The 16,851-nt window shown below is 36.7% G+C and overlaps 1 protein-coding gene across 6 annotated transcripts in view; it reads right to left on the bottom strand.

Annotated features, from left to right (window-relative positions):
• Positions 1–16,851, bottom strand: part of SBF2 (SET binding factor 2) — a 253,141-nt gene that overhangs the window by 97,561 nt on the left and 138,729 nt on the right. For all 6 annotated transcript variants that reach the window (XM_080404621.1, XM_080404619.1, XM_080404620.1 and 3 more), the window contains exons 7-14: positions 13,769–13,901; positions 12,053–12,161; positions 11,202–11,315; positions 10,279–10,356; positions 7,831–7,944; positions 7,170–7,298; positions 4,828–4,926; positions 258–462 (exon numbers count right to left, since the gene is read on the bottom strand). In XM_080404621.1, coding sequence (XP_080260747.1) covers positions 258–462; positions 4,828–4,926; positions 7,170–7,298; positions 7,831–7,944; positions 10,279–10,356; positions 11,202–11,315; positions 12,053–12,161; positions 13,769–13,901 — 981 coding nt within the window. The remainder of the gene's footprint in view (positions 1–257; positions 463–4,827; positions 4,927–7,169; positions 7,299–7,830; positions 7,945–10,278; positions 10,357–11,201; positions 11,316–12,052; positions 12,162–13,768; positions 13,902–16,851) is intronic.

The raw sequence follows: 16,851 nt of genomic DNA, 5'->3' as shown, positions 1-16,851 counted from the left end.
ACTCAGAACAAATCCTTTGTTGTTGTTAGAAATTATGCCACTCGCACTCTGGATGTTTGACTTCTTAGTAAAGGCTTGTGCAAAAGGGTTTTAAAATAGCAAAGGCAAACACGCCAGTCTATGTACTGGTTTACTACAGTCACTAAAATACAGTATTAACATGAAATCGGGAACACCACATTGCAGCCGTGCTAATTATATATTCAACTCATGAGATAGGATGACGAATACTTAAGCTGGGCAACAAGTAAACATACCAACAGGGGGACCCGCTGGAACAACACACTTCTTGTCCCCTCGGGTGGCAGGGGGGGCACCCTGACTCCTTGCGAGGCCTTCCTGGAGGAGCTCCTGCACCCGGCACTCATTGATCCGGGGGAAAGGGAGGATGTGAACCCGCAAGTGGGAGCCCTCCGTGGGCCGCGGCACTTTCTGGAATGCTATGTGGGGATTGGGATTCTCCTGCAGGTCAAAAGCAAAAGGTTATACACAAATGTGTATATACATAAGGCAGCGTTACTATCTGTCTCATCCAATTTTATTGCTGTTCTGTGTATCTGTCATACCTGAAAGACTAAGAAGCCAAGTATCTAATACAGATGACTAATACAACATTTTGTACTCATATCACCTTGACTCATTATCTGTAATACTCCCAACTTTGTTAAAGGCTTTTATAAAATTATTTTTCTCAACATGCAAAATTCAAAAAGAAAGAGAGCTAAAGAAAATCACTGCTTAACTTAATGTTGATTTTTATGCAGCTTAATAAATATTTAGGACTTGAATAGAAATTAGTTTGACAACCTCTTCATTAGAGAGAGGGTTGAAGAATATTTAAACACAGATTTCTTCATTGAGTACTGAGAAATATTCTCATCTTGATCAAGACTATGAAGTGAAAATTCATTTTTGTACCATGTTGTATCAAACTACGGCCATCCCTCATTAGGGACCAATTTTCTATGTTTGTTCCATAAAAATGTGTCACACAGTTCACTGTTTGCACTAAAAAAAAAATCTAGAAGTTAATATAGGTGATCAAAGAGAGTAAACAATGGGCCTAAGCTACAAGGAAAGTAAAAAACAAGCTGTCACATCAGATCTTGGGGTGTTCTCAAAGGATAAAAAAGAATTCTATTGTTGCAAAACCATCAGAATTTCCAATGTGACAATAAATGTTTGCATACATTTTTCTTCACTCTTTTATGGTCTGTAATAAGCCGTCCCAAAGAAAGCTTTTATCCTTGTTTTGGGGTTTTCTTGCAGAGGTCTTCAGAATTAAGAAAAAAATAAAAATAAGTTTCACATTGCAGAACTCTGACTTACTTGTTTTAAAATATAAGAGAGCTGGAACTGTATGCAGGACCTTTGAAGACTTGCTTTATGCAGGTAAGCTACGTTAGCGTTTGTCAATAGCAGACACAGTGTCAGTGCAATATGTGTTCCTAAATGTTGATATGCATCTTCTGCCTCTGCTGTTCAGCAATCAGAAAGACCACATATGTCACAAACCACTAAGTTTCTCAACTGCCTCCACATTCATTTCAGTTTGTTTAAAACACACCTTCCAGAAAGGCATCCTGACAATGTGAAATTTCACAATTTCTTTAATATTTTTTTTTCCTCAAATAACTGATAAATTTTCCTGTTTGAGTTTTTTTCTGGCTTCAGTTTGTACCTTTTCCAAAATACAGCCAAGATCTACATGTTCCACAAGGATTACACCACTATTCACAGGATCACATCTCATGTCTTGAGGAGTCATTCTTCATTCATATACCAGTGGTTATGTTTAATCGTTTTTGAATTTACTGTTATCTAATTTGAATCTATGTTGTTACTTATTACTGGCTACGTACCACTACCAAAGAGTGCTACTCAATCAATTAGGTTTCTCTTATACAAGCATAACTAGCTTGCAATAAAACTTGTAAACAGGAGCTAGCTTAATATTTTCATTTATGGGAGCAAAAGGCAACAAGGATATCAAATGCATCAACTTGAGAAATAGCCGCCAAAACAAAGCAACTACTTAGCCACATAAATTCTCTGCAGAGGAAAGTTTAACGAAACAAGCCAAAAAATCTAACTAGGGGGATGAGAGCAGCAGATGCCAGGAGAAGCAAGGCAGAGAAAAGGAACAGTCTCAGCAGGGAGTAACATTACATATAGCAGAAAAAGCCAGAAAGGGAGAATAACTATTCCACATTCCATTTTATGGAGAAGAGACATCCAGAGGAAATATACAGGAAGAGGTACCTTAATCCTGGACATCATGAACGTCAGCTATACATGCTGTTAGGAATGTAGGTCTAATTTCGTCAACTACTGAAGCAGTATATGCCAAAAACCTCTCTAGACTTCCCACATGTACCAGCTAGACTAATACAAACATCACCTCCCCCTAACAAACCTTGTCTCTTACATATATCTAGACTGTCACATTTTAAAATATGATGACTTAAAACTGTGGAACAAGATGTCAAAATATGCCATGCAGTGAGTTTAAAATCAGGCAGCTCTAGGCATAATTTACAGAAGCAATTCACTCATCACAGTGATTTATTCTAAGATAGGTGTATGCATAACTACTAAAAATCTGACTTTTAAATGCACAAAGTCATTGAATTAGTGGTAGTGAAGTAGCAGGTAAATCACAACAGTATACATAAATCTCATCATAAGAAAAGACTAAAATGAATTAGTTTTGACACTGATTTTAATAAATAATTTAAGTGCAAAATTGCACATATGCTTTACAGACTTTTTCATTCTAAAAGGGTTCTATACCCACTAGAAAACAAATACAAATGTTTATCACTTCCTTTGGAGTAGTTTAGTACCATAATAGCAGTTACATTGATTGAATCAATTTCCCATATTTATGGGATCATAGCACAATAATTATATGCTTATAACAAGTCTTAGCTCTTGGGGAAATCAAAACTTTTTAAAAGACAAATTGATTTTCAAGAAACTTTATTATAATACTGTTCATTTTTCCTGCTATATCTTCCCCAAATTTGAATTCACTCATCTCTTGCCCCTGATAAAACTAGCTAACTTTAATATTGCCCACTGACTTTCTAATGAAACTAACAGTCTTGAATGTTGCAGAACTGTCAACTAACATACCTTCTGACAGTGTTAACCTGAAAAAAAGACTTGAATTTGAAAAATGCACATTGCTATATACAGCACTATTAAATTACTAGCAAAAAAATTTATATATATTCAGGTTTAATTTCCGATTTAGTTAATAATAGAAAATTATTCCATCAGTACTTAAGAGAATGCTATAGGATGAGGAGGTACGCCATGGAATAAATAATATTTTATTACAGATTAAATCGCATGGATGAAATGAATCTATGTAACAAAAATTCTGATGCCTGATGTTTCTCTTCGTTTTCCACAAGATACATTCTCTTATTGTAAGTCTGAAGTGTCAGTGCACGGATTATCAGTACACTTATTATTAAGGTACTCCAGTAAGTACGCCATACCACATATGGACAAGAGACAACATTTCATACACATTTTTAAATGTGAAGTGGCTTTAGTCCACAATGATTTATTTGCTCTCTCTTGTAATGACTGCTATTGACAACACAGATTAAAATGTGTATCCATTCTTTCCTTCAAAAAAAAGCGTAACAGTAATTCAGCAATTTCTGAGGTAAAAAAAGAGATACAGCGTGTGAGTGAGTGTGCCTGAAGACAGACCCATAATTTCTGCAACAAAGGCAATATTAAAGCCAGACTAACCTCATTTAACACACTTTACTATTCATGCATTTCATTTACTTGAAATACACAGCTGTATTTTTATATCCAAAATCTAACAACACAAAATACTGCCGAATGCACTGGTTGCAACATTTTGGACTTCCTATGGAAAAAGATACTAATTTTATCCCAAACAAAGATTGCATTGACAGTGATGAAATATTTAAAGGCAATTCATCTGGGAAAAGAAAAATGACAGACACAACCCAAAAGAAAACCCCAAACACCCCAGAACTTAGCAGTACTTAGTGATTCCTGTGGTGTTTTTATGGAAGTGTAGATGTAAATCATGGCTTTGGGGAAGCGGGATATTGAAAAGAAAAGCTGATAAAGGCATTAATTGATGGTGTGGTAGGTACTGCTTCGTGCAGTCTGAACAACCAGAGGAAGTGTGAGGAGAAGGGAGATTAGCTGATGCCAAAAAAACCCCAAAGAACACATAAAACCCCCAACACCAGCTAATGGAACAGTAAGAGATTTTACAAAAGCACCATGTAATGTAAAGGCATGATAGGAAGGCAAGAATTAAACTGGAAATGGTATTCCATGAAACCTAAAGAGTCCAAGAAACAGCCTGTAAGAAATGAAATCGTGCTGAGCACACAAATCATGGGACTGGGTTACAAAGCAGGAAAGATCTGCTGAAAGCATACGTTATGCAAAACCAAATGCAGTTTTCATATGGAAAACTGTTGAGCGGCAAGAAAAGAGATGTATTTGGCATCGACAGCTTCCAGCAGAGAAATTAACAGTTTATATACACCCTGTGAATATACAGTAAGAAAAGAGGATGCTAAGCAGCAGTAGCTCTACATAAATCAATATTAGCATTAATAAATCAATATTACTATATTGAACTTCCTTCACATGTACAAAATTGATGACATTTAAAGTTCCAAAGTCTTCTGTCATAATATAAATTAAGACTACCACAAGCAGACATTTCCATTTTCAGATACTGGATCAATCTCATAAATATGAAATTTCAGTGCTTCCACGTCAACTCCAAAAGTGCAGCAGGTATAGTAAACTTACATTTTTGAAGAGCTGTTCTGCAAGTTCTCGAACATGCTTTATCATTTTTGGTGGGTTACCCTCCTCAGCTTTAATTCTTTCGACTTCAAAGGCTACCAACTTTAAAAAAGAAGAAAAAGGAAACAAAAATGTTTATAATTCACCTAAAAATAATTTGTTTCCTATTTAAGTTTTGAAATGTTCATCTTAAATTGAAACTGAGCAAAAAAAAGTGAACACTGAAAACATGTGCAGAATCACAGTGCTCTGGAACATAAGACATTTTTACTTTCATATAGAGCTTATAGAGATATTTTAGTCCTACATAACACAGAAAGACCTACATACCTAAAACTTCCCTAACATTTCTAATACCACAATCGATACTTCTCATATTACTACGCAGAATAAACACCAAGCTCTGTTTGTACTCTAAATTCCCACAAATCCATGGGCCCCCGTGGGGTGCTCCCCTGAGTGCTGAGGAAGCTGGCAAATATTATTGCTAAGCCACTCTCCATCATCTTTGAATGGTCATGGAGGACAGGAAAGGTGCCTGAGGGCTGCAGGAAAGCCAGGCTCACTCTAGTCTTCAAAAAGGGCACAAAGGAGGACCCAGGAAGCTACAGGCCCATCAGCCTCACCTCCATCCCTAGAAAGATGATGGAACATCTCATTCTGGAGGTCATCTCTAAGCTTGGGGAGAAAAAGAAGGTTATCAGGAGTAGTACTCAGCATGGGTTCACCAAGGGGAAATCATGCCTGGCCAATCTGATCGCCTTCTATGATGGAGTGACTGGTGCCTAGATGAAAGGAGAGCGGTGGATGTAGTCTACTTTGACCTCAGTGAGGCTTCGGACACTGTCTCCCACAACACCCTCACAGGTAAGCTCAGGCAGCGTGGGTTAGATGAGCAGACAGTGAGGTGGATTGAGAACTGGCCGAATGGCAGAGCTCAGAGGGCTGTGATCAGCGGGCAGAGCCTGGCTGGAGGCCTGTAGCTCGCGGTGCCCCCCAGGGTCAGTGCTGGGTCCAGGCCTGTTCCACTTGCTCATCATGACCTGGGTGAAGGGGCAGAGCGTGCCCGCAGCGAGTTTGCTGATGATACAGACCTGGGGGGAGCGGCTGGTTCCCCAGAGGCTGCGCTGCCATTCAGCATGACCGGGACAGGCTGGAGAGCTGGGCGGAGAGGGACCTCATGAGGTTCAGCAAAGGCAGGGTAAGGGCCTGCACCGAGGGAGGGACGACCCCGGGCACCAGCACGGGCCGGGGCTTGACCTGCTGGAGGCAGCTCTGCGGAGAAGGCCCCGGCAGTCCCGGTGGGCAGCAAGTTGCCCCGAGCCAGCGGCGTGCCCTCGTGGCCAGGAGGGCCAGCGGGACCCCGGGGTGCACGAGGAGGCGCGTGGCCGGCAGGTCGAGGGGGGTGATCCTGCCCCTCTGCTCTGCCCTGGTGTCCAGTGCTGGGCTCCCCAGTTCAGGAGAGACGGGGAACCGCTGGAGAGGGGCCGGCGGAGAAGATGATGAGGGCACTGGAGCATCTCCCTGATGAGGAAGGGCTGAGGGAGCCGGGCCGGTTCAGCCTGCAGAAGAGAAGGCTGAGGGGGATCTTATGGGTGTCTACAAATATCTCAGGGGCGAGAGTCAAGAGGACGGGGCCAGGCTCTTCTCAGAGGTGCCCCGCGACAGGACAAGGGGCAACGGGCACAAACTGCAACACAAGAAATTCCATCTGAATATGAGAAAAAAGTCTTTGCTTTGGGGGTGACAGAGCCCTTGCACAGGCTGCCTGAGAGGCTCTGGAGTCTCCTTCTGAGAGAAATCCAAAACCCACCTGGACATGACTGTGCAACCTGCTCTAGGTGAACCTGCTTTAGTCGGGGGGTTGAACTAGATGATCTCCAGAGGCCCCTTCCAATCTAAATCATTCTGTGATTCAAATAAATGCCAGCACAGTAAAAATATGGCATTACTTTTTAAAAGAAAAAATGTTTGTCCGAGTTTATATTGTTTGGTGTGTATTTAATTTTTCTCAATTCATTTTTCAATGTTTCTAAGAACATAATTAAATTACTCAAAATAATTCTGTACTAGCACATGTAATGCATGATGAAGTTCCAAACCTGACAACAGAAACAGCATTACCATGATTTATACAACTGTTTAACTTCATACATATTAGCAGGGCATAATATTATTGAAGTAAGTTAGAAAAGTACGCTTAGTGGAAAATGAGAATTAAGAAGATTAGTATAAACTTTATATAATAAACAGTAAAGATTCATAAACACGTTAATAATTCTTCACATGCTGAAATATCATAGATATATTTTCATTTTATTTGGGAATACAGAAATAGTTGTCACCTCATCAAAAAGATCACAGGCTCTAAAAGGCGGACCCCTCTCTGACACAAAACCAGCAAATGCCATTCCATTGAGAACTTTGGTTAGAAAGTCATTTTCAATTAAGCCTCGCTGGCCCAAGAAGGCTGCCTGCAATAAAGATAGAAAAAAAATGCATTTGTTTTATCAGTATCAAAACTGCAACTATTTATGCACTAATAGTTACACGTTTTCACCAGCTTATATTAATCTGTGATACTTTCTAATTAAGTCTTTCATACTACCTAGTATCTTCTTATACCTAAATTCAGAAGCAATGTAACAGGAAGTTTGAGGCACATATTTTACACATCTCATAGGTAATAAAATAGAAAACTAATGCTTTCAAGTATTGTCTTCTGATGACATACATATGTTTTCAAAGTTCCACAATAATTCCTCAAATGTTTATTTGCATTACATTTTAATGTTAACTTTGTTTCTCATTTCATTACTGACTCTACAATTAGTCCCACTAATATGCATCGATATAGTGCTATGTCAAAATTATACACTTATCACATTTGGGTTTATTGGTTGGTTGGGTTTTTTTAAACTTTAACACTTGTTCAAAAAGCAAGCTCATGGAAATAACATGGCACAGACAAATACTAACTAAATATACATAGCCGCTTCTCCTTACCTTATGGAAATGAATTACTGGTTCAGCATGAATTCTGATCAGCTGAAGACATGACCGGTATCCTTGGAAAAGTTGTGCAAATAGCCTAAGGAAGATTGCTCGCACTTCTTTATCCTGTAAACAGTAATTGAATATGCTGTCAAAACATCTTTGTATTGTAAACTTTTGCACACTTTGTATAAAGCTATCTGAGAAATGCCTACAGATTCATCAACGGAGCATACAAAGTGGAGATACTTGTATACATACAAAACTATCTTATACAAGCTACAGGTTCACTGATCTGTCCTCAGATAGCAACAATAAGAGTTAGTACAAATTCACACCTTTACTCCTGGTGATCTTTTCTAAGCTTATTCTGTGCAATGCAAGTGTAACTGTTGGGGTGGTCATGTAGTGAACCCCACGAAGGAACTCCCGTGAGAGAAAAATGATGCTAAAAAAAAGAGAGAGGGTATTTTAGCCTGCATTTATTCCCTAAAATAAGTGTGGCTCTGCAGCACTACACAAGCAGTGCCTACCATTGCCGTGCCATCAGAATGGGCAGGGGTGGCAGGGAACGAAGCACAGGAGCATAAGCTGGCACTGCTGCTGCTGGGGGAACCAGGCTCAGAGCACCACAGGCCACCCGCTGTGGCTATGCCAGCTGAGGAGACTGCCCTAAGTTTGCTCAGCTACTTATCTAGGTCTCTTCAAACTCATGTCTTCACGTGCCAATCTACTGCCACTGAAGTAAGCCGGGGTTAGTTTAAAAAGTTTTAAATCGTACATATTTAAAGTCCTGGTTTATTTTGATTTAAAAGAGTAAGAGTGCTTACGTAAACATTGACCGATTAATGGAAATGATGTGAACAGATGGGGGCAGACTTGGGGCAGTGACATCTTCAGCTGGCCCAAGATGCAACTAGAGACTGTGATCAATTCCTGTGTCGCCCATGCTATTTTATCTTATGTCAGGTACCTACTCAGACTGCAGCCGTGTCTAAAACCTGAGGTCCTAAAGATTTTTTTATGACTTCAGGTTTTATGGTGTCTTAAAGGACTTTTTAGACGAAGTCTAACTTCAGAAGTTACAAGCAGCAAATAGTATTAGTTTAACTAATCAGGTAAACAGCTGATCTGCTAAACAACAAGTAAATACAACCTGAACAAATTAAAGCTTGTAACAACTTTTTAAAGAAATAATTTTAGGTATATATAAGATTCTATAAAGCTGTCCCACTGGAATATTTTTTGAGATGTCTCTTTACTCTTCACAGGAACAAGACTGTTGTAAGGGTTTATATTACTGAGAAGTAGTCTCATTTTCTTTGTATCCAGGCTGCTCTCCAATATTTTAACAGGTACATTTGTACCCTGACCTTTTGGACTACTTGAACACATGGTTGGTTGTTTCATATTTAACAAAATTCTTGTTTAGCTACAAAATTTTATGGATTTATAACTTCACTATTCAAAGTAAGATCTTAGCTGAGTTCTGCCATTAGTTTAAATGAAATCTGGGTGACATTCCCTGTCTTCAGCAATGAGAAAGACAATCTTAAAACAGGAAATAAGAACAACAAATACATTGTACCACCTAGGATTTTTACATTTTCAACTACACAAAAACCCCAACGTGTGTTCTTGATTTGGCTTTTGGGTTTTAGTTTGGAGTCCCAACTGAAGTTCCATTCTAGACACTCCTACAAGTGAAAACAAGCAGCTTTTCCACGTTATTCAGTTATCAAGGCTTCACAACTACTTTTAAACTAAATAAACTACATTCCAGTAGAAAACTTCCTACAGACTTTTTTTAGTATAGATAAATACATACAGTTTCATTCAGGTTGAGGCTCATTAAAGCCAATTAACCATGCATGGTTAAAAACGCATAGCTCCTTTCCCAGTATGTCCAAGCATACAATGTATGATAATTATCATTATTACTATAAACCCAATAACCTACATTTTGCTGACACAGCTGCCACTCCTATCTTTACTCATACTTACTCTAAAATCTAGATCTTGAAATACATTTTTAATGCTTCTGAGCTTTTGCGGTTCTTTTGCGGGGGAGGGGGATGAGGAAGATGGTGTCTATAGGAGAGTTTAATTTTAACAATTACACAAACACACAAAAGGACCAGTTTGTCTACTCATGTAAAATTCTGCAGCTTTACTGGTCTGTGAAACAGAGGAGGCACAGACTTAACTCAACAGTCAACAATATTAAAAGAAAATAAGGTACTTCCCTATTAATACAAATATGTTTATAAAAACTTCAACTCATTTCAATGCTATTAGAAGGCAGAATGCAAAGTCCTAGGACATTTCTTTGCTCTACCAATAATACTATAAAGAATATGGATATGGAAAAGAAAACACAGAGAAGAAAATCTTAAAGTTAGTGTAAAATGTCTACTTAAATTTTTCTACTTAAAGTCAGACATAACACAGAAATCTTACCAGCATTTTTGAGTGTGATAAAGCTGTTCGTGGGGGAGGGAATGCATAATCTGCTGTTTCCAAATCAGGATGCAAAACCTAGAGAATTTTTTAAACAAAATTTTTTCCCCTCATTTTGCTGAGGAAAGGATAAATTACTTCTTCTTTCTCAAATTAATATTCACTGATAGTAAGTACCTCAAATAATAGCTTGAGTTAAATTATGAAGACTGTATGAAAATAAAGGTGGGATTAATTTCTCAGCTGCAGATTTCTATAAGCAAGCCAGTCATCAAAAACTCCTATTACATCAATAAAGCTAGTCAATACAGTTAGGGATTTTAGAGTTGATTCACCTGAAACAGATTAAGACAGCAAAGTCTTCTCTTTCAGATAAAAAGATTTGTTCAGAAGCCTCCAAATAAGGTGATTTCTTACTTATGGCAATGATATTAAGACGACAAACTTAATTACTTTTTTTGGTGATTCCCTAATGCATAATCAGTAATACTTGAATATTGATATGGGGCATCATACAAATAAACGTTAAGACTCATTGGTTATTCATTTGTTAAACTTCAAGACAATGTATAGTTGAAAGGAATTTATAAAAACAGAAAAGAAGGTAAACTGAATAGTAACAATGCTGCTTAAATACTGAGGTTAAAGTCTCATTATAAATCATTATTAGGAAGGAAAAATTACTACCTATCAATAGTGAAAGGCAGAAAATCAATAGCGAAAAAGTATTTTAGCAGTAAATTACTGATGACATTAACTCTAACTTCTGCTAATAAACTCTTCTAAAAACAGGAATGTTGGCACGAATCATCATTTTGAATGTCACATTTCCAGTGTTTGAAAGTGATTTAATACTGAAATGAATTTTTCATTCTTTAAAAATAGGTGAGAGGATAGTAAATGGGGTTTGTATCAAAACATACTAGAGAAAGTGCCATTTGAGTCTGATGTAGCAGTGGCTCGGGCAGCTGAGAAAGATGAATGCATTCAGGAATTTTAATTGTGCCTCCATCCAGGTCTGCTATGATTACATCTAACTGTAAAGGACAAACACACACATTATCACTAGCGCACACTGTGAGCATAGTTTAAAAACACAACAGTTCAAATTTCATGATCTACACTTAAGTTAAAATAAACAAATAAAAACAGTATTAGCTTTAACGTATAGAATGCTTTCCATAAAAGAAATATTCCAAATAGTTCATGTTACTCAATCTACCCACGAAAAATGAATGTAAACCAAAGAAAGTGAAGTTAGGCCAAACTTTCAATAGTGACTTCTGTTTCTGGGTGTTCCAGGTCTGTATTCAGTGATTTGAGATATCTAATAGGCTGTTTGTAAAAGGACACAGTGAGGACAACAACAGATAAAATTACGTATTTCTAGGCAGCTCTGTAATCCTGGTTGTTTCTCCAAGCACATGCTTAAAAAGTAACGATAAAATAAAGTAATTGAGGATACATTTGAAAATCCTAAGGGAATTGTTCAAGCTCATGACAAATACATGTGATAAAGCTGGAAATGGAACAATTCCCTCCCATCCTGCACTAGAACCAAATCCTCTCCCTCCTCCATTTTATAGTCTCAATGTGTTTACAAAAGAATTGATGCTTTTTCTTTTTTTTCTCCTGATTGTCTTACTTTGCTCTATGAATTATTTTAAAAGTATATGAATTGTTCATAGAATCGTCTTTAAAACACAGAAAATCTCTGCAACTAAACATCACAAATGACACTGTGACTATGAAGAGGCTAGGTAGACATACTTACAAGCTCATGAATGTCATTGCGAAAGACAGAATGTACACCAATTATGAAAGGTGTTGGTGAGCTCAGAACTTCTAATAGCTGTGCAGGAAGAATTGGAATATAGGGATAACTGTGAAAAGATTAAATAAAATAGAATAAAATAAAAGCTTCTGACTTATCCTTTCAGATAGGACAGCTTTTTTTCTTTAAAAAAAACAGAAAACAAGAAACAAAAAAAATCCCCAAACAATTCTCCCTATTATGTATTAAATTTACTATGAATACCTGTATTTCAAAAATACAAAAGATGAAAGTATTAGATAAATACTTCTTTATAAAAAGTGCTATGCTGTTTTGTCATGTAAACTCCAGAAATTATTATATTATAGCCTCTACAATGTATTGTAAACAAGTGCATTATGTAAAATAAGAGAAGCCTATTTATATTTGTAACATTTATGATATACGGACATTATATTTGTCCACAACTTTTAGGTAACTAAAGACCCTAAAGTTATGTATAATACCTTCATTTTTAAAACATGGCTAGTTTTTGACCAGACACCTACAAATTCAGCCTTTTGTCAAGTATTGTTAATGAAGAAATCTTTAAATGACATCTTTTCCTTTGATACTGAATTGACAACTAAACATTAAGTATAGGACACTATTTCAGATATTGTTTACTTGATTTGACAAATAATAATATCAGCGTTTCCATCAGAGCAACATGAAACTATGGATCTAAATTTATCAATGTCTTTCAACACCTAATGTACAATTATTAAAAATTTACATTTGTGACTACTTTACATTAAGATATTTACATTAAAACATATTAAAAAACTCACTTTCCATTTTTTCCTTTTTATTCTATATTAAAATGAAGCCCGTATCTGAAATATTTTAAATAAAAACTATTAAATTACAAGCATGTTTTGAAACAGGTAAGTCAGAATTAATGTCCTCTTCCTAGAAAAACCAAATAGCTTGATAATAAGTTTTCCATTTCAAAATGCTAGATTCAGATGTGTTTTTTTAGAGGATCAGTTTGCTGATTTTAATTAATTCTCTGCTGGACATTTGTCAGTGACTTCAATCTGTGATACAAACTAATGCAGCTGCTATCTTAAAACCACAGAATCTCTTGGGTTGTAAAAGGCCTCAGGAGATCGTTAGTCCAACCTATTGCCCAAAGCAGGATCAAGACTGAATCCAGATCAAGTTGTCCTGGGCTCTGTCCAGCTGCGTCCTGAAACCCTACCAGATGGGAGTGCGATAGGCTCTCGGTTGCACCGCTTAGGTATCCTCATAATAAAACATGTTCTCCCTGCACAGAGTCAGAAACCTCCCTCTCCTGTTTTGGTTTATGACCCCAAACTCTTGTTCTCCTGCCACACACCTCCTCTTACGTATTGTCAGGCCTCTATTAGACCTCCCCTATACCTTTTCCATGCATTTCCTCATGGATCATGACTGTCAAGTTTTACCACCCATGTGATGTTTTGAGTAGAGTTTCTACAGTATTTGTAGGTAGGATGTTTCTCCTTTAATTGTTTCCACTGTTGTGATGCAATCAGTTTTTTTTAATGATGTGTACAGACTAGGACCTGTGTATTTTATCACAAAAAACCTTTGCATGTTTGAACAAACATAGCACAACTCCTTTTGTTAAAGACAATGTTATTTAAGTTACAAAACTAGTCAAAGAGTTCAAAGAATGGAAACTCAACTCACCTGTATTTGAGGGGAAACATCAAAGACTCAAGAGCCCTACAGGCATCACTGAGCCTTTGAAAACTGGCTGAGTGAAAGAGAACCTTATTTTCTGTAAGCACGGCACAGAATAAGCTGAGTACATTTTGGATTCCTTAAAAAAAAAACACAAAACAAAACAAAAACAAACACACACAACCAAAAAGAGAGAGAGAGAGAGAAAACTGTAACAATGTGCCAAAAGAAGAATCAAAATCACATTAAAATGTACCATTACCAGGAGAAATTTTCAAAAAGCTTAAGATAAATGCAAAAATGGCTGATGTCCAAGTTTTTCTACCTTTTATTTAACTAATGCAGCTTCCTTTCTATTTTGCAGGTTGCTAAATACTATCTGAATGTATTTCTATATTTCAAATACATTGTATTATATCTACCTTTCAATATCACTTTCGATGATTTCCTCTTCTCAGCACAAATCCCAGCAATGCTTAATAACAACTTCAAACAGTATTACATTTATCTTCAGCATAGCCTTCTGTGTATCTAGAATTCAATTCTGGTCACTGATTTAGGCTTATCTTGTAAACCATTATGTATCTCCGTGGGGGTGGGGAAATAATACTGCTGAGCTCAAAAGAAAATGACAAGACTTCCTAGTAAATATATTCATACTTTATCCATGGAGAGCATTCTAGGAGTCACAATGTGAAAAAAAGGCAGCAAGACCGTAAATGTCATGAGAAGCGTATGTTAAAGAAGAGCTGACAATTTAAAACAAGCCCCACCAGATTTAGGGTAAGACTCATGAATCAGATGATGCGTTGTTGTTGGGTTTGAGGGGTTTTTTTTAAGACAAGATATTTACCTAGGAGACAAAGCCATGTGTTTTCAGGGAAAACCAAAAATACATTTCCTTTAAAACAAAGACCCATCCTGAGAAGCAGACATGTCTGAGATATGTGAGATATGCTGAAATTTATGAAATTTCCTGAAACGTACTGGAATGTATGATGTTTCCCTGAGGGCATAGCTTGTGTTATCAGTAAGACAGCCTGTACTACCTTTACAAAGCTACAGCTTATCTTACAATAATCTTCGCAATAAGAAGTGTGACTACGGAGAGCCACTAGACTAATATGATAATTAACACTTTGTTTTGACAAATCTTTCTTTTCCATGATGTTGTATAATAATTTGCTTTGCTGGAGTGGAGCTCAGTTCACAAATATAACAGAAATTCAGAATAAAAGGGATTTGGGAAGGGTTGCTGAAAAAAAGACTTAATTCTTAGGATGAACAAGTCAAACAACAACGTAATAGCTTGTGGTTTTGAACCCCGTTCTCCAAGAATCCCAAACACAGACTCATGAAATCAAAGGCAGAGACTTGAGAGGACTCAAGGACAGAAGGCTTTGTTATAACGCTAGAGTTACTGTTGCAAATATTTGCTATTGTTTTCAGTGGCATAATTAATATTGTGCTAGTATAAAACTGCATTGTAATACACAATGTAAGGATAGCGTTAATGAAAAAATAGAACTAGTTGCCTCATGTGAATGAATTAGCACTCATCAGTGAATGATTAGAAGCTGACTTGAAATAGCATCCTTTCTTGTGTATTTATTTATGACAGTATATATACATTAAACACAAAATTAGAAACTGCTGCCTGTGTGAAAAATATCTCTGTTAATTTTTGAAAACTTCAGCTGTCCTTTTTACGCAAAACTACCCTTGCTCCTTTCACAGAATATTTTTAAGACTGTTTTGGATTATACTTTTTGTTTTAAACCAAAATTTTGTTTTCAAGCTGGGTGTGTGTGTGTGTGTGGGGGGGGGGGGTTTACATAATTTCATTCCACAGCAAGTATCTTACTAAGACACATAATTTTTTTCAAACATCTGATACTTTTTTCCTATAATCAGACACAAAAGTTCTCAAACAATCCTCTATAAACCTGCAATGTTCTGGCAGGTATTACTGGAGAAAATAATACCTAAAAAACTCACAAAACAGATACTCTCAACATTTGGTACAATTAAATTCCCTGAAAAACCCTCCTGTGATCAAAATATCTGTAATTAAAAATTCTTGAAAGAGATGGGTTTCCATTCTGCATGTCTTAAAACTGCAGCCTAGCCTGAAAGGTAACAGTTCTAAAATATTTTCTGGATGTTACTGACTTTAAACTATGTTTTACAAAGAATTAACACGTTCCTTTACAGAAAGTATTCAATTGAAAACAAGCTGTGTATAAAAAAAATAGCCCTTTTTTCTAGCTATATGATATTAACTTGCTGTCGATTATGACTATTCAAGAGTCTAGAAGAAATACCTTAAGTCTAATACCTTTAAATGACCTAAAACCTATACAGTATCAGCATCTCACACTTGAAATCTCTTCTGAATATCGGCTTCCTCATCAGATATAAAACAACACAAAAATATTAATAGCATATAATAACTGAGCACTTAAAAATGCAAACATTTTACTACCAGAATAGCTGAATGAAGTGGAAATCAAGATTTTTGCTTATGTATAAGGTGAAACAAGTACTTCATAGTATTTGAACACTGGCCTTCTAAAAGGAAGATGTGCATAAAACAGTCTGACTTTCTTATGTTGATATCTGTCCATGAAGCCAAAAAAAAAAAAATATTACAGTTACATTGATTTTGTTCTATTAAAAACACTGAGAACACACTGGCCATAAAGGATGAGATCACAGCGGCTCCTAGGGACTACTACAGTAATATGCTATTGTACAGTTAAAAGAGGTAATCTTCACACTCATATATAGCACTAACCTGTATGCCCATTTGATTTTTATCTCTACCACTGTAAAATTGATTTTTCTAGGTGTTTTCAATTCACAGAAAACTGTGGCTGTTTAGTCAGTGTAACATTTTTTTTTTCTTGCTGATCTTTCTCGATAGTTTCTTTTAAGAACCCAAGCTCAGGTACACTATGCTAGAAGCCAGGTCAAAATTCAGTGCTGAAATTCCACTGAAGTTCCACTTTTCTATCCAATAGACTATGTTCTTGATAAACAGAAAAATAAGGTCTTAGTTTCTGTAAAACTCCGGGGAGAAAAAAAAG

This window comes from Falco punctatus (assembly GCF_963210335.1).
Source record: "Falco punctatus genome assembly, chromosome: 10".
NCBI classification, from domain to species: Eukaryota; Metazoa; Chordata; class Aves; order Falconiformes; family Falconidae; genus Falco; species Falco punctatus.
This window is presented reverse-complemented; position numbering and strand designations above follow the sequence as displayed.